The 17,111-nt window shown below is 50.1% G+C and overlaps 2 protein-coding genes across 5 annotated transcripts in view; one reads left to right on the top strand and one right to left on the bottom strand.

The window, feature by feature from the left end:
* Dido1 (death inducer-obliterator 1) overlaps positions 1-3,503 on the bottom strand; it is a 49,376-nt gene extending 45,873 nt beyond the window's left edge. Inside the window, exon 1 of one of the 2 annotated variants that reach the window (XM_047541553.1) lies at positions 3,352-3,503. The gene's annotated coding sequence lies outside the window, so the exon portion shown is untranslated. Of the gene's footprint in view, positions 1-3,325 lie in introns of both variants that reach the window. The other variant, XM_047541552.1, reaches the window with a different exon arrangement.
* Positions 3,504-3,591: 88 nt separating this feature from the next.
* Gid8 (GID complex subunit 8 homolog) lies at positions 3,592-10,308 on the top strand. 3 transcript variants are annotated; one of them, XM_047541560.1, is made up of 6 exons: positions 3,774-3,789; positions 4,931-5,049; positions 6,421-6,550; positions 8,016-8,212; positions 8,609-8,806; positions 9,608-10,308. In XM_047541560.1, exons 3-6 carry the CDS (start codon positions 6,433-6,435, stop codon positions 9,779-9,781), a joined length of 687 nt encoding a protein of 228 aa, XP_047397516.1. In that variant the 5' UTR covers positions 3,774-3,789; positions 4,931-5,049; positions 6,421-6,432; the 3' UTR covers positions 9,782-10,308. The 3 variants fall into 3 exon arrangements, with proteins under 3 accessions (XP_047397514.1, XP_047397516.1, XP_047397515.1); XM_047541558.1 differs by lacking the exon at positions 4,931-5,049 and having other exon boundaries at positions 3,592-3,789; XM_047541559.1 differs by lacking the exon at positions 4,931-5,049 and having other exon boundaries at positions 3,785-3,859.
* The last annotated feature ends 6,803 nt before the right edge of the window (positions 10,309-17,111 follow it).

Here is a 17,111-nt window from a genome sequence, read left to right as displayed (position 1 = left end):
AAGAAACTTAAAACAAAAATACTGTGAAAAGCTATGTCTGTTGAAATTGGCATCTAGGTATTTGCTACCTACAATGTGAATTATTTTGAGCAGTAGCAAATGATAAAGTTTATAAATTATTCTGAAAATTCAGAAAGTTTGCATTGCCAAATCTCTTTGACAGCTGGGGTTCCAGAATTTAAGGATTATGCTTTTGGGTTTTTAGAGTAAAACAAAAACATCTGTTGAAATAATGTGGTTGTATAAAACATGGTTTTTGGACATTTTATGACGAGTAATGGAAGCATCTGTATTTTAATCTCAAGAGACTTTCCCTTAAAAAAAAACAAAAAAAAAAAAAAACACCTCATTAATATTCTTTTAAGAAATATACTTTTAGGTCAGTAGAATAGAGGAAAGGGACCATGGGTAGGAGTGGATGGGGAATGCTGGGGAGGAATATTGGTCTTATTATGTTATTATATTGTATGCATGTATTAATATGTAACAACAAATTCCACATTATATACAACTATAATGCACCTTTAAAAAATGTGGAGGGGAAAAAGTGTATATCTTTAACACTGTTGTTTTTAAAGAACTGTTGATCTCTTTCAAAATGAGGCAACTTCTCAGATTCAAAGTCACACCTTGGCCTGCAGAACAGAGGTACTTCTGAATGCCCAGTGGCCCAGCCACTAGCCAGGCCCTATGGCTTCCCTCTCCCATAGATCCACCTCCTCTATATCAGAAATTTCAGCCAGTCGATGAACCCACTAGGCTGACATCTTGGTCAACTTGGTGACTGCCACAGATGGGAACCAAGGTAGGCCTGTCCCTAGCCCTGTTCTCTCCCACACCCCTCATGCTGCTGTAGCACTGTGTCTCTCCAGGACTCTGGTCCAGGCTTTCCTGTCTGCTCCAGATACTCCAGACAGACACCTCTGCACGCCTGGCTGTGCTTTCCTTCACCTCTACCTGGATCTGGATCTATCCATTCACCTGCTCCCCAGCAATTCCACTTTATGCCTCACACAGCACTACAAAACCTACACATGCAGAAATGAGCTCCTGACTTCTGGCCCTACACCCTACCCAGGCCCTTCTCTGGTGTTCTCTATTCAGCAGATTGTCTCACCCTTTAAACCCAAACATACCAGCCAAAAGCCCAGCAACAGACCTGCTCAGCCACCCCACCTGTTGTTCATGTGGTCACTTCTCTCCACACCTGCTGCCTGCCCCTAGCTGTCTTCACCTTCACCTACTCATCACATTCGACTCCTTGCTCTGCCACCAACACCACAGTGGGCAGTTCTTGTGACTGTTGCCTGTATCTTCCTGCTGCGTGGACACCACTGCTCACAGCTTCTTAAAACACTGCCTACAGCTTTGGGGAGAGCCCTCTGGCACTGCACTGTTGCCTCAACAGGCTCCTTTTTCTTAGTGAGAGAGAACAGGTTGCCTTTCTCCTGGAGTCTGGAATTAACCTATCCTTCGCTTGTAGGTCTCACTCTGAATGCATCTCTCAGCTCTCAGCTGCAGCCCTGATCTTCCCTTTGAGCTTTCAATGTATCAGACAGGCACCAAATCCAACACAGCCTGCACTGAGCTCATGGCTCCTCCCCTCCTGCTCCACATCCTTCATCAGAATTGTTCCCTCAGTGGTGGCACCCCAAGAAGCCAGGCTGCACACCTGTGTACCACTCTGGGTTTCTTCCCCTGAGCTCCCACAAACTGCCCATCACTAGGGACTGCCCATTTCTGCCTACCTCAAGGTCTCCCCTTTCCATTTTTGCTACTGTCACTTCGGGTAAAGGTCCTCAACCCTCCGCACTGATTTATTCCTTCATCTATTCAACAAATTCATATCAAGTCCTACTAGATACTTTAGCTATAATCAGATATGCCCTAGCCCTTGTGACTTTTTGATGGCAAATCATGATTTACTATCAGCAACAGTGACAGGGGATAGGGTGTCGAGAGGCAGAGGGAATGGTTTAGGGTACCATGTGAGAACAAGGGAGAGGCAGCAAATTCAGCTTTGTTAGGGAAGACCTCAAGAAAGCCACATCTCTGTTGAAAAGTCAAAGGAAGCCTGTTCCACAGGGCACATCTTGTCAGGGTCAGAGACAAGCAGGCTTGGTGACTGGAGAACCACAAAAGGTCGGGATGGTTGGAGCAGGCAGGGTGAGAGCGGGAAGGGTGAGACTTTCAGGTCACAAGTAGGCAACTGGGGAGTCCCCAAAGGGTTTCAGAGGACAGTGACAAGGAGAGATGGCACTGGAATTATCAACCTGTCTGCATGGTCTTCAGAGGGGAGCTGGCAGAACTGTAAAGGTCATGGGTTAGGAAGATGCTGTGATAATTCAAGGAGCAAAGGTCATGGCTTCAATGTTGAGGCCAGGAAACACTAAACCGGGGACAGTTTCTAGGAAGGAGTAAGAAAAGTGGGACTTGGCACTGGTTGGCTGCTGGTGCTAACCCACCACCCAAATACGGCACCAGTGCAGCCTCAAAATGGATCATTCTCTTCTCCTTGGGCTTCCCCCACGCTTTTCCCTGGGCGCCCCCTTGCACAGTTTTGAGTTGACAGAGTTGTTTACCTAGGGTTACGCACAGCAAAAGATGCCCGCACTGCATATGCGTTCTAAACAGCTTGGGCCTGCAGATTTAGCTTATTCAGTTAATAGAAAACGTCTACTATGCAACCTATTTGCCGAATTGGATTTACTTTCGATGAGGAAAAGTCCGACCTCAATTTCCCACGACTCAGTTCGCTTTTAAGAATCACCCAAGCCATCTCGCCGACTTGTAAATATTTCTTCCTAAGTCTTTTCCTAAATCTTTTTAACGATACAACGATACCCTGCAGCGATGGGTTTGCATTCCTCTCGAGCAGGCAGACAATAACAAATGATTAAATACTCAAACGTACATTTCCACCTCCCGCCGGGCCGCTCTTCAGGCCGCCCAGCACTCGAAGCACTACGTGCATTTCCAGGACCCGCCCTGGGGCAGGGGGCCCCCTCGCGCGTCCTGGGACAGGGGTCCCCTCCGTGCGCGCCCAGCAGCGGGGGTCCCCTCCATCGATCCTCGAGGTCGGCTGAGCCGGACGCCCTCGGCTGGGTCGTTCTAACTACTGCTCTGCTTCAAACGAGGTCGCGCTCGGCAGCGTCCGCCTACTAACCCCGAGGAACTCGCTTCCACCCACAGAAGGGAGAGCTCCCGCCGGGCGGCCTTGCCTGGGCCTTTGGGACGCAAGCCAGGCAAGCCGCCAGCCGAGAGACGTCCTCCTCGTCTCAGGCACCGGCGCCTCCCCACCCCGCCCCATCCCCTCCGGCCTCACACAAAAGACGGGAAAGGAGCCGGGACCTTCGCCTCGGGTTCAGTCTAGACGTCGCCATCCCGGCAGTACGGCTCCGTACTCGGACGCCTCCGCGGCGGCCATCTTGCGCAGAAGCGGCCGACACCTTTTGACTCTCGCGCCAACCCGTAGAGCGAGGGCGCCGCCGGCGAGTTACGCGCAAGAACGGAAGCTAAGGCATCACTTCCGGCGGCCTGTCGCCCCGCCCCCTCGCCGAAGCGCTCCATTGGCTGCTAACTCGCTATCTCGTGGTCTCGCGAGAGGTGACTAAGGGGCGGACGCCGGCGCGTCTGCCCTCCGGTTCCCCGCCCCGCCCCCGCCTCCGCCGCGGCCTCCGCCTCCCTCTGCTGGGTGATTGCCGCCGCCGCCCCTCCCCGGCCCCGGGAGCGGCCGCGGAGCCGCCGCCGCCGCCCAGACTGCGCCGCGCGGGAGGCGGGATTCGCAAGGTAAGATGGCCGCGGCGGGTCCTGGCGGCCGGGCTCCGCGTCTCCGCGGGACCAGGCGGGCTGGCCGGGGGTAAGGACGGCGCGAACTGGGGTCGGGGCTGGGCAGTCCTGCGGCGCCTTCCTGCTCGGCGGGCTCCCGGCGGCCGTCTCTCCTGGAAGGGAGCGTGCTGCAGGCCAGGCCCGCGCTCGGTCCGGGCAGGGATCGAGAGAGTGCGTCCTATTGGGACCAGCACGACTTTCGTAGCGGCACTGCGTTGGAGCCGCTGTGCAAAGCCAGCCTCGGTCGTGCGCAGGGGTCGATGCGGGTCTGTGGTGCCTGTGTAGCTGCTGGAGTTCAGAGGCAACTGAGTCTTCCTGCAGAAACCGGAGGGCCGGGTCTCCTCCGAGTGGTGCCTGTGTGACTGCTGATTACGCCTGGAAAGTGAGAGGAAGGTGTCTTTTCTGGGGACTTCATAGTGCTTCGTAGCTCACTGGTATTGTCTGTGAATGAGAGCTTTTGGTCTGGCCGAGTTCTGCAGTTGACTTGTAGCTACCAGACCTCAGAGCTGGTGACAGCCCACCACGTTTACGTCCCTTCTTCCCTAGTGCCCCTCAGCAAGTCTCAGCTGCTGGCTCCTTCACATCTCTGCTTGATCTCTGAAGTTCGTGCATAGTGATGTGTCCCCTTCATGTTCCCTGTCTACCCTCTCCCTAGGTGGTCTTGGCTGAACTCTTGGCTTTAGATAGTTTCATCCTAGCCACAGGTGTTTCCCTAATTAATGTTTCCAGCGTGGGGCTGGGGACCTGTAATCCAGATGCCTGCTAAACTTCTCCAGCGGCTTAGTAGTCATCCAGACCTGCCCTGCTCCTCAAACCTGTTCTGCCTACAGTCCTGCCTCCTTGTTTGTGGTGCCATCCTCCAAGGTCTCATGCTTAGAGTCTGATCTGAGTTCTTCCCTTACTTTTGTCCTAGCACATTCAGCCCAGGACTAGCCATTGGCTCCATGACCAAAGCACCTCCATCTGGGTGTCTCTTATCTCTGTTGCTGCTCAGTGGTCCAGTGTTCACCCCACGTTCAGCCATTTTTCTAATTTAATATATTGAAGCAAATCAGCATGAGCTTTGTTGCGTGTAAAAGTAATATCTATATGTATATTTCAGTTGCAAAGTATGAAAAGTAGCAGGTTGGAGCGCTGCAACTCCACCTCAAGAGCCCAACTAGTGCTCCTGAGCTAGCACAGCAACCCCTTTGGTCTCCATCATCCCACCCTCCTACACAGGTAACCTCCTCCTAAGTATCAGATTTCACAGCTTTACCTAAAAATACAAAACAAAAAGTTTTGCAATATAGATACTTATTGCTAACATAGTTTGTCATCTATTTGTTCTTTCCAAGACTCATGCCTCACTTGGGTCTCTACTTAAACTTTTTGCATTCAACATTGTTTTATGAGTCATCCACACGACTCTGTGTGATTTTATTTACTTTAATTGCTTTATTAAATTTTGTTGAGTGGTACATGACCACAATCCCTTCTCTGAAACCAAAAGTTTTTTTTTTTTTTAACCTTTTTGGTGGCAAAACCTGATTTTGTAAAGTCTTAACAGCCTCCCTTGCACTTAGTGTGAACATGCACACATTTCACTGAAGAAATAATACCTGATTGTGTGGTGCTGCCTCAGGCCTTGGAGAAGCTATTGTAAAATATATAGAAACTTATGCCATGTCATCTATGCAGAATCTGAAAAGTTTTGGGTTCTAGAATGTACCTATCTAAGGGTTTTGGATGTGGGCTCTGTACTACAGTTTCTTTACCCATATTCCTGCTGAATGACCATCCAGGTGGGTGGCTTTCATGTTCTTGCTATTTTGAATAGAACTTCTGTGATCAGGGTTGTCTGCACTGGGTGCATGTGATGAGCTTTTCTACAGTGTAGATTTAGCAGAAGTAGAAATGCTGGGTTGTAAGGGGCACCACATGCAGCTTTACAAGTAACCCTGATGGATTTCAATGAATCAGCCTTCTGATACCGAAGTAAAAGAGGTTGAGGGAAGTATCTTTGCCAGCACTTAGCATTGTTGGGCTTCTTATCTTTGCCAGTCGGGTGGGCATAGGTTTGCAGTCTTGTTTTTCTCATATTGTAGCTTGTAAACCCCAGTGGCTCCCATTAAACTTAGCCAGGACCCTAAACATCTCCCTTAGTTCAGAAGCCTCCACTCTCTGATACCACTGACCCCTTGCCCCTGTATTCTCAGGCCTTTGCTGCTTTGTTTCACCCCCTCTGCTTTCTGCACACCCAGCCTTGGTGCTCCCTACACATGCATTTGGGTCTTGGGTCCTTTGTACCTGCTATGTTCAAGGTTGACAGCACTTTCCCATCCCTCCATCTCCTACTACATTGCTGCGTTTACTTTTTTTTAAAAAACTTTATTCAGTATCTACTCTGTGCTGTGCATTTTTTGGATGATTTAAATAATGTTGTTTTTGTTTATTTATTTTTATGTGGTACTGAGGACCGAACCCAGTGCCTCACACATTTCAGGCAAGAACTCTACCACTGAGCTACAACTCCAGCCCTGCATTTACTTTCTGAGAGGATCCAATGGGAATACATTTTTTCACTAATTATCAATACTTTTTTTTCTGTAGAAATAAACCAGAATGAGTTATGCAGAAAAGCCTGATGAAATCACGAAAGATGAGTGGATGGAAAAGCTCAACAACCTACACGTCCAGCGGGCGGACATGAACCGCCTCATCATGAACTACTTGGTTACAGGTAATGGCTGCTGTGGAGACAGCCACTTGGACACAGCACTCCCTTTTGTAAAAGAGAGTTTTATTCCCCAAACTCAATGGTTATGCCACATCATGTTCAGGCATTGAGAACCTGCAGTGCTCACCTGACACACTAGTAAACTATGTTAAATACAGCCTTTCCTGGAGATGAGATACTTATTCCAGGTCTTTGAGAGCTAAGTCAAAAATCATTGTCTTGGCCTTTGACAGTTTTAGGGTTAGGTAATCCAGACCATTAAGGCTGTTCTGAGCTGGGTGCTTTGGTGCATGCCTGTCATTCCAGCCACTTGGGAGGCTGAGACCAGAGCATCCAATTCAAAGCCAGCCTTGGCAACTTAGCGAGACCCTGTCTCAAAATAAAAAATAAAAAGGGCTGGGGTTGTAACTCAGTGGTTAAGCATCCCTGGGTTCAAGCCCAATACCAAAACAAAAGAAGACAAAACTATTCTGAAATGGACTTAAAGGCCAAATAATTGATGTTTTCTGGCCAGTTTGGTAAAATACTGTTTCTGTAAGGAGTGCCCAACTTAAAAGAGAGAAGGGGGAACTGGGCATGGCACCCCAGGCCTGCAATCCCAGCTGTTTGGGATACTGAGGCAATAGAATTGCAAGTTGGAGGCCAGCCTGGCAAAATAGTAAGACCCTGTCTAAAAGAAAGAGAGAAAGAAATGGGAACTGGGAATGTAGGCCAGTGGTAGACCACCCCTGGGAAATCAGTCCCCAGTACCACAAGACAGACAAACAGACAAAAAGGGGAAGGGGAAGAGCAGGAGCATGCGGAAAGAAATAGCACCAGGACCCCCTCCTTTTGGCAGGAAGAATGTCATTGACGACTCTAGTGAGAAAATCCAGGGGTTTTCAAAAGGCAGGAAATGAAAAGTCTCCCTCCTGTTCATTCCTGATCCCCCTTTAAATTAAAATCTTCCTTCTCTTAATCCCCAGTCCCCGCTTCAAGTTGATCTCTTAAAAATTTCAGCAAGTTGGTAAGGAAATTTGTGTTCATAGTTGTGGTGGGATGGAGGGGAACAAACGCCTTGTTGTTGTTGGCAAGGAAGTAGCCAGCTCAGGCAGGTGAAGCCGGCATGCGCACAGCAGCCCTCAGGCACAGCCAGTGTGTCTGCCTTATGGGGAGCCAGCTGTGAGCTCTGGCATGCCAGCCTGTAGTCCCAGCTTCCTTTGACTAGTGGACTAGAGTCATTCTAACCTCTTGGCTGGGAGGCTGGACTGTTTGGATGGGGTGGAAAAGGAATGAAGTGCACCATTTTTCAGTTCCTTGTTTGGAGGGTATAGCCTATAAATCACAGAGACAGGAACACCAAGTCCCTAAGAAAATGTGGTTGGTGTCAGGGGCTATCTAACTGAGGCAGTTGGACATTTTAGAGGTGTGAAGGCTGCAGTAGTCCCCTGCTGCCTTTCCTAGAGGTAAGTGTAGTTTTCATTTCTAGAGGGCTTTAAGGAAGCAGCGGAGAAATTTCGCATGGAATCTGGGATTGAACCCAGCGTGGATCTGGAAACTCTTGATGAGCGAATCAAGATTCGGGAGATGATTCTGAAGGGTCAGATTCAGGAGGCCATCGCATTGATCAACAGCCTTCATCCGGAGCTCTTGGACACAAACCGGTACCTTTACTTTCATCTGCAGGTGAGTGTCATCAGTCTTGTTGGATGTGGATACTTGCTAAATTAAGGTTGTTTGCAAAGACAAATAAGCAGGCTTACCGGCATTAATAGAATATTATTTTAGTTTTTGTGAAGATGGCGTTAGAGTTAGCTGCTTTACCTATTTCAGAAGCTCCTTTTTGCTTTTAAAATACAAATTTAACAACCTGGAGACGTTAGAAAAGCCTCTCCTTGGAGTTGTACTTTTTTTTTGATGGTGCTGGGGATGGAATCCAGGGCCTTGCACACGTGCTACGCAAGTGCTCCACCCCTGTGCTCCACCCCAGCCCCAGGAGCCAGGCTTTTGTTTGGAACCAAGTGCTCGGTGTTGCCCTCCGGTTGTGCCTGGCTAAGCCTGTCTGTCTTTGCCTTTGACCAGCAACAGCATTTGATTGAGTTGATCCGCCAGCGAGAGACTGAGGCAGCGCTGGAGTTTGCCCAGACGCAGCTGGCAGAGCAGGGCGAGGAGAGCAGAGAGTGCCTCACCGAGATGGAGCGCACCCTGGCCCTGCTGGCCTTCGACAGCCCCGAGGAGTCGCCCTTTGGAGACCTCCTCCACATGATGCAGAGGCAGAAGGTAGGGTCTACTATGGGAAGGCCCTTTTACCCTCAGTGGATGTTCAGAGAGGGTTTTCCAAAGGGTGGAATGTGTGCTGTGTTTGTGGTGTGGGGCGGGATAGGGCTCTGGCTGTGGCTCTTTGGGGTGATAGTGGTGACTCCTCCCTGGCTCTTTCTCTTTTATCTTGTCGAATGAGGAGAGCAGAGCTGTGATGGTCTGGCAGAGTCCAAACCCCTTTGCTAGTTTTTTTTTTACTTATCTTAACCTTCCTTCTGTTCATTTGGAAACTCCTAGGAAACAGGTGTCCTAGACGGTTTTAATTTACAATTGTGTTTTCTTTTGGGACTCCTCTTCTTGCCACTACTCTTGTGTCCAGCCACACACGACAGCAACACTCCCATACCTGTGTCCCTCTCCCCCAGGGCCGACTCGCTTCTCTCCTGGGCTCTGTCCTCCCTGCACCAGGTTGGGAGGACTACCTCTCCCAGAAGGCCACCTGAGACTCGTTAGGAGGGAATCACACTGTCCACTGTGTTGGCCTCTGCTCTCTTACAGTTCCCTCAGCACTTAGAGATCGTGCACTTAAGTGACCTCAAGACTGGAGGTGACACTTGCTGACCAGACTATAAAAGCTACTGTGGGCAAGGACTGTTTAATGTCTCCAGAGTGGCTCATAATCATGGGTTTAAGATTCATTTAAATGAATAGCAAACTTCTCATGTGAAAATGGTTTCCAAGAGCATAAAATGCCTATTGTTGGTAGACTTTGCTGGTGCGCCATGTGCATGGTGACCTTCATCGGACGTGTCTGTTTTCTAGGTTTGGAGTGAAGTTAACCAAGCTGTTCTAGATTATGAAAATCGCGAATCAACACCCAAGCTGGCAAAATTACTGAAACTGCTACTTTGGGCTCAGAATGAGCTGGACCAGAAGAAAGTAAAATATCCCAAAATGACAGACCTTAGCAAAGGTGTGATCGAGGAGCCCAAGTAGAGCCTGTGCAGTCAACCCCGCGCTTTCTGCGCACAGGACTCGCCTTCCCTCGGCTCGACCCAAGGATCTCACTGCAGTAGAAACCTTTTCCCCTGTACTTTTTTTTTTTTTTTTTTTTTTTTTTGACTCAGCATCTTTCTTAAAAGGAAACCGGCCCTTTTAAATGCTGGAAGCCCCACAGTAAAGGGCACATCTGGGAAGGCTGGCTGGCTGTGCACGTGGTGTGTCCTGAGGACCTGGATGCCATGCATCACTGTCAGGGTGCTCCTGTGCCTGGCTGCCCTCGGGGCTGGGTTCCTAGGGCTGCCGGTTTAACCTGGGCCTCCCCTCAAGGGACATGAAGAGCATCCATCACCTTGCTTTTGTTGGCTTGTAGGCAGATGATGCCTTTGTTGATTTTCCTGAGTCTTGTCAGGCCTTCATCTTCAAGTTTTTCCTCATCCTGTGTTTTTCATTTTTTTTCTTCTCTAGGACAGAACATATAAATTTGTAAATCCTAATTCAAAGATGACTTTTGCGTGAGGGTATTGAGTTGAATTTGTTTTTCTCTTTGGTCTGGGTTATGTGGCTCTTGGGGAGATGTGTGTGTGAGGGTGGAGCTGTGTGCGTTTTAATTTTTTAAATATATATTTTGGTGCTGTATGTGATGAGGGACGAATCAGTGAATCATCTCTTGTAGGCAGTTTTGTTAAAAATAAAGGTTTCTCTTTGATTTCAAGAACGACCAGAATGACCACTGAAAAACACTGGTCCTCTCAGCCAACCTCTGGCTGGTGCTTACTCTGCTGTGCTCAGGCGCAAGGCAGCTTGGTGCTGATGTGGGGGACGCAGGAGGGTGCCTGAGGCTCTCCCCAAGGCCTGTACGTTCTGCTCCCTGGTCTGTAGCTTAGCAGAGCAGTTCCTTACCTGGTCTCACGGTCAGGTGCCTAGAAGTGCTGCTGCTGTTGCCTCTGTTCCCACCCAGTGGAAGGCAGGAGGGAACTGGCCTGGCACCTGGTGGTGTGACGCAGGTGCACCGGTGATGGGCACATGCACACGTGAGTACAGATGGGACAGGCTCTGGTTGCAGAGGGACCTCTAGGGCGGTGCTGAAAACCAGTGTTGGGAGTGTGGCCACAGAACTGCTCAGCAAGTCTGACCAAGTCTGACTTGGAGACAACGCAGGGACTGTCCTAGGGTGGGAGTACTCACCTGCCTGCAGGGGTTGAGATGCCATTGTCCCTCAGCTGAGTCCTAATGCTGAGGTAGGGTGTTCTGGGGCCTGGGGTCTGCTGGAGAGCAACACTTTTAGCCACTGAATGGGGGGATTCTGCTTGCTCTACCCTTGGGCAGCACAAGGCATCTGGACCAGCAAGGTCAGACGGGGGGGCATTGCCAGCTTGCCAGCGCCTGAGCCAGTCAGATGATTGCCTGCTGGTGGGCTGCTCTGCCACACCCTTCTCCCTCGGGGCTGCTGCTGCCTCACCTGCAGCCTGTGAGGTGTTTTCAGTCTCTCTACTTCATTTTTCTCTGGATAGGAGATTTGACCTAGATGGTTTGTGAGTTAGTAACAACTGCAGAGCCTGCTGGCAGCCATGATGGAACCACTGCAGCCCCCAGGCTGCCCCTTCGACTGTGCTGCTTTGTGAGGTAGAGTGAGGGGAGGTCTGCCCTGGCCTTCTGGACACAGTGGGTCTCAGCAGTTGTGTTCAGATGCAGGCTTTCTTTAGAACTTTCCTTCCTTAGGTTCAAGAATGAAAAGTTAGAGGGGAAGGGAGTTTTAATCTTCAGTTAGTTAAAATAGGTTGGACGTAGCAGAAAGTGGGGAGAGAGAGATAAAACTATACATATTTTGAAAGGCACTAGATGACCAGCATGTTATTAACTATCTCTTATTGGTGTATGTGACATTATTTCTGTGGACAGTGCGTGTGTGATCTGGCACGTGCACGAAGGGTCATCAGGTGGTGACAAGACAAGACGATGGTGTTTTATTTACCCATTCTGTCAGAACAGCTTCAGCAGCCACTGCTGCTGTCTCCAGTGCAGGGCTGTCAGAGAGGAGGACCTAGGTGTCCTGCCTTCTGCCAGCGCACTGGAGAGCCCCTCAAGGGCGCACTTTGCTCTTAGTCTCTGGGGCAAGCAAGTGAGGTTAGGCTGCTCTGAGATGATGGGCGCCTGTGCGATTTGGCTTTTCTACTTTGTTTCTTCTGGGTCCCAGTCCCACTGATGTGTTCATTAGGACATGGTGATGGTAGCTGGGCATAGTGGCACATGCCCGTAGTTCCAGGTACGTGGGAGGCTGAGGCAAGAGGATCAGTGACTGGTGAGAGCCTGTCTTAAGATGAAAGTTGGGGCTGGGGAGATAGCTCAGACGGTAGAGTGCTTGCCTTGTAAGCACAAGGCCCTGGATTCGATCCCCAGCAACCCCCCCCCCAAAAAAAGATGAAAGTTAACAGATAAAGGATGCAGCTCAGTGGCAGGGTACTTGCCCAGCACGTGCAGGGTCCTGTGTTTGATCCCCAGTGCTTGAAAGAAAAGGGAAAAAAATTCAGTTTTTCACAGAGTAGTTTATTTCTTCTTTTTATGCCTTTTGATGGGAAGTGCCTTGAAATAAAGGAAGCTTGAGAGTATCCTGGTGTTCTGTTGCTATATCCTGAAGTCATGTGAGGAATAAACCTGTTCTGGAACTTTCTCAGTCATGGGGATATTGTCCATTACTTGAGAACTTGTGTGTTTGCCACTTGAATTAGGTTTCCAGGTTCTGGAAAAGGCAGGTGTTGACCGTGGCCTGCACTGAAGATATGGCTGAAGACCAGTGGCCCCGTGCATGCAGAAACCACAAACCAGAGTCCACCCTCCAAGGAGGGGTCAAGGTTGGGGCAGCAGGCTTTATTTCCTTCTTTCTATGCACTTGTGGTTTTGGAGAGTGGAGGAACCAGGATTTCAGGAAGATTCTTACATTTTTTGATAAAGATGCTGACATCTTCAGGGTAGTGGAGCAGGACTCCAGGTTGTCGCTTTTCAGTCTCGGTATGAACAAAAGATCAAATCAAAAGCCTCAGGTGAACAGAATGGTTTGCACCCCTGGTGGTGGAAGGTGTTGTGTGGTGTGGTGTGGCGGGACACCATGACATAGGTGCCAGCTGTCCCTAGCCTTCACTCATCACTGCTTTGTCAGTGATTTATTCTGATGCCACCACATCAGTTCTTGCAATGGGGTATGTTTTGGTTTCAGAAATAGGTATGTTGTTTTTTCAGATGAACAGTAAATTGCATTGTCCACAGTAGCCATGTAAAATCCTGCAAAAAGTCCTAGTCTGCCCAAGTACTGTTGTGCACATTGGATTCTGTCACTTCTCGTTCCAGAGAGGCATTCGTGCCCTGACAAGCCCCGTATCTTCTGAGAAACGCAGAATAGCAACTTTTACTACCTGTTCTGAATTTGATAGTAAAGATTTTTCGCACTTTTCCCAGAGTGGCCGTCTGAGAGCTTTTTTTCCTTCCATAATCTTTCCCCACTCTTGTACTTATATTTGTACAAGAAAATCTCCAAGCATATCCAAAATAAGGGACCGTCACTCAGCTGATAGCTGCAGGTGTCCCAGAGGGTGCTTTTTGTGCTGTCAGCCATCACGGTAAGAGCTCAGGCTGATGGAAGACTGGAGAGGAAGAGCTCAGCTGTGGCACCTGTGACGTGACGTCATGCACTTGGTGCTCATCTGATGTCACAGCACAGGAAAGGAAGGCCTTCCCCCTCACTGTTCTGTGTGACGAGACATGACCTGGATGTGGTCCTGATGCCAGCGCTCATTTGCCTCATGCCTGCAGAAGGCAGCTCAGTGGTTCTTGACGGTAGGTGTCATCGGAGTGTTTGGGTGTGAGCTTTTGCATGGCAGTCGGAGAGACTTCTGGTGCTATGACCCGTGTGGAATGCTCTGCCTGTGTTGGGGTACTATCTTTGCTTGCAACATTTTACTCACAAAAGTACAGTACAGGGAGCTGTGGATATAGCTCAGTTGGTAGAGTGCTTGCCTCACATGCACAGGACCCTGGGTTCAATCCCCAGCACCACACACACACACACACATGTACAATACAGCATTTGCATGGCCCTTGGTATAGCTCATTGTGCTAGATTCTTCTGGGGCCTGTGTTCCTGTAGGTAGACTATCCCGACAGAGTGGCTTTGAGGCCTGGGTCACTGACCCATGGACCTGAGGCATTTGATGCAGCTGGCTCACAGATGCGTGTGGTTCATTGGTGATGACTCCCCACCTGTTGGGGAGGAGATGTTCTGGAGGTGTTCTGTCTCAGGGTATGGATGGATACTTAGTAGGAACATGGTGCCCAGTTTATCTGCAGCTACTCACTGTCTACTAGTTAGAAGGCCAGGTTTAAAGTTCCAATGTGACCACATGCAAAGAAAACCACCTGGTGGAGCCATAGACCTGTTTGCACCCAGCGGAGACCAAGAGATGTGACTCTTGGAGATGAGAGGACTCTGTGCACAGTGTCCTTGCAGGAGTGTGTTTTAGATGCAGGTCCAGGTGCAAGCCTGCCCAGCTGCTCTGTGGGCTGGGTGGGAGACTTCCAACTGGCATTTGGCTGTTGGGGAGGATGACCACTAGAGTGCAGTTGCTTCCTGTGCCCAACAGACGTGGCCTCCGCCCAGCTGTGTCTCCTCCCTTCCTGCAGACCCACTGACGACTATTCACACAGGGTTTTCTCCTTCCCATGGGTCAGGTGTCTGACAGCTGATCATTTCCCAGCTGGTGTTTGGAGGTGAAACAAGCTGACCCATTACCAAGAATTGTGACTGGGAGGGGCCAAGGAGGGCAGCAGTCAGCTACAGCCTATAGGACTGTCAGCTGTTCAAGCCCAGGGTCCCTGCTTGGCCACAGACTCAGATCACAACAGTCTCTGGTCTCTGCACACTCCAGTTAGATATCTTGACCAGCAGTTTTGTAAGATTCGAACTGAAGTCACAGCACCTTGAAAAGAACAAGTCGTCCAGAGCAGCAGGATTTGCACATGCAGTTCCCACACTGCACAGAGAGCTGCTGCCATCTCAGCCCTCATCTGGTTCCCTGTGGAATCTCAGGTGGGCCATGTCCCATTTTCTTCTCTACCAGAGTGGTCAGTCCAGAATGTGGATGCCCCTCTGCAGTCATCCATGCTAATGTGTCAAGCATTAAGATCTCATTTATCATGATGCCTGTCAGTAACAGGAAAGCAAACCTCATGTTTCAGCGCCATTGGTTTGGACTTACCTTTAGGGTGGTGCATGTTGGGCTGGAGGGGGTAGAGTTAAGTGGGTAGAGGGAGGAGATGGGCCCGCGTGGGGTTTGCCTTTGTCATCTGGATCCACACCTCCCTTCCTCCTGCATGCTTCTCAGTGATGGTGGCGGACGTGGAGGAAGCCAGGACGGCAGCATCAGCCAGAGGCCGGCAGTAGCTTAAAGGAAATGCACAGCGTGTCTCCCTGCAGCAGCACCTGGAATGCAAAACAGGCCAGGTCTACAGGCTACACCCGCAGGCAGAACCACAGGCCTCCAAGAGCAGGAAGCCATGCCTCAGGCTGTGACACTGTTGTCATGAAGGTCACCCTGTATCCCAAGACCCAGGTGTCCCCTTTGTCATCTTCAGTGCACCGAATTTCCCGTCTGGAAATGTAGAGTTTGTTGGTTGGGTGTGAGAAACTCACAGAATCAGCTGGAAGCTGAAGAGTATGTACCCTGGCCACCACCAACACCTGAGATGTGGCATTGCACCTGTACCCATACCTTCTGCCTTAGGACAGGACCCCAGGGCCTGAACGAGGCAGCAGCCTTGTCCTTCCTGTCACCAGGCTAGCCATGAGCTGTGCACTTGCATCCAGGTGGTCTCCAAGCCTCTGGGGATTTCCTGACTTCCATCCTGGATTGTCTTTCCCCACTGCCTTGACCTTGTGCCCTGCCTCTTTCCCCTTCCTCAACCCCAGCCTGTGGGCAGCATGCCCTCCACCATGGCTCGCTCACTCCATGCAGGCCTCTGAAGCGTTCTGCAGGGTCCTCCTTATCCAACTACTTGAAATGACATCCCTTCTCCCCTTTTGTCCACCCACCCAGAACATCAGCTCCAAGAAGAAACGATGAATGTCCCACACATTGTGATTCTGGGACTTTATAAAATTATCATCAAAGAACTTCATGCAATGAATGAAAGCCAGTTACTAGGAAGGGAACAGAAGACTGTTGATAGCCATAGTGTAGGAAAAATTCTCGAACTCCTGTGCGGTGGTGGGCTAGGGATACTGACAGAAATCCTCTGCTGAGCCTTTGATGTGGAGGAATAACTGCTTTTAGGTCTGAATTTTTTTTTTTTTTTTTTTTTTTTTTTTTTTTTTTTTAATGCTGGAGATTGAACCCTGGGCCTCACACATGCTAAGCATGCATTCTACTGAGCTACACCTCCAGCCCCAGATCCTAATATTTTTTTAGAGCTCTACTGCAAACGCTTGTGGAGTTGTGCAGTGCACACCAGGAGGCAGGCAGTGGGGCCCTGCAGGGGCTGGGCTGTTGAAAGCACAGGTATCTCAAGGGTACAGGGAAATCTGTCTCTTTCCTAGTGCAGTGAGCCTTTGGCAGGTTTCAACATGGAGCTGGCGTGAGGAGAGACCCCTGGGTGTCCACTGCCTTTTTCTGCTGGGTGAGCCTCATGCTCAATGTCAGTGTAGTGCAGGCTCCTCAGCAGCAGGCTTGAGTCAGCCTGGACCCATCCTTAGCCTTGGCACCAGCCCAAAGCCTGACCCACACTAGTGCTCAGGACAGCTGTGCCATGGGCTTGCGGGTGAGTGACCACCTTACTCCTTAAGCACTCCAGTCCGTGGACTCAGCCCTGAGTCACCTACCTCTTACCAGCCCAGCTTAGGAGGGTTCCCCAGGTGGAGCCTACACCAATAAATTGATCTTAAAAACTGATTACCCAGCAGTTTTGCTGTCTTCCCACCTGGTCAAGGATTTATCCCCAATCTTTACTGAATTAGTACGGAACCCGGGGGGAACTTACATCATCCACAGTTTGTAGACAAGAACAGAGGCCCCCATGGCTCCAGAGCCTGCCCAAGGTCTGCAGCTGGGCTGGCACATCCGGTTCCAGGATCCCCCCAGGGTAGGTCTCCTCCACAGCCCGGAAGTCCCAGTGCCAATCCTGGGGGCTGCAGTACAGCCCAGCCCTTCCTGTGGGACTGTAGGGAGGTCCCAGCCAACCTCCCTGGACTTTGTTTAATGGGGCGGGGACCCAAGTCTGGCGACACCTCCTGGGAGGGCCAGACGGAAGCGGCTGGGACTGACACGTGGACTTGGGCAGC

The sequence above is a fragment of the Sciurus carolinensis genome, chromosome 2 (assembly GCF_902686445.1).
Source record: "Sciurus carolinensis chromosome 2, mSciCar1.2, whole genome shotgun sequence".
Taxonomy (NCBI): domain Eukaryota; kingdom Metazoa; phylum Chordata; class Mammalia; order Rodentia; family Sciuridae; genus Sciurus; species Sciurus carolinensis.
Note: the sequence above shows the minus strand (reverse complement) of the source record. Positions and strands in the feature narration are given on the sequence as shown.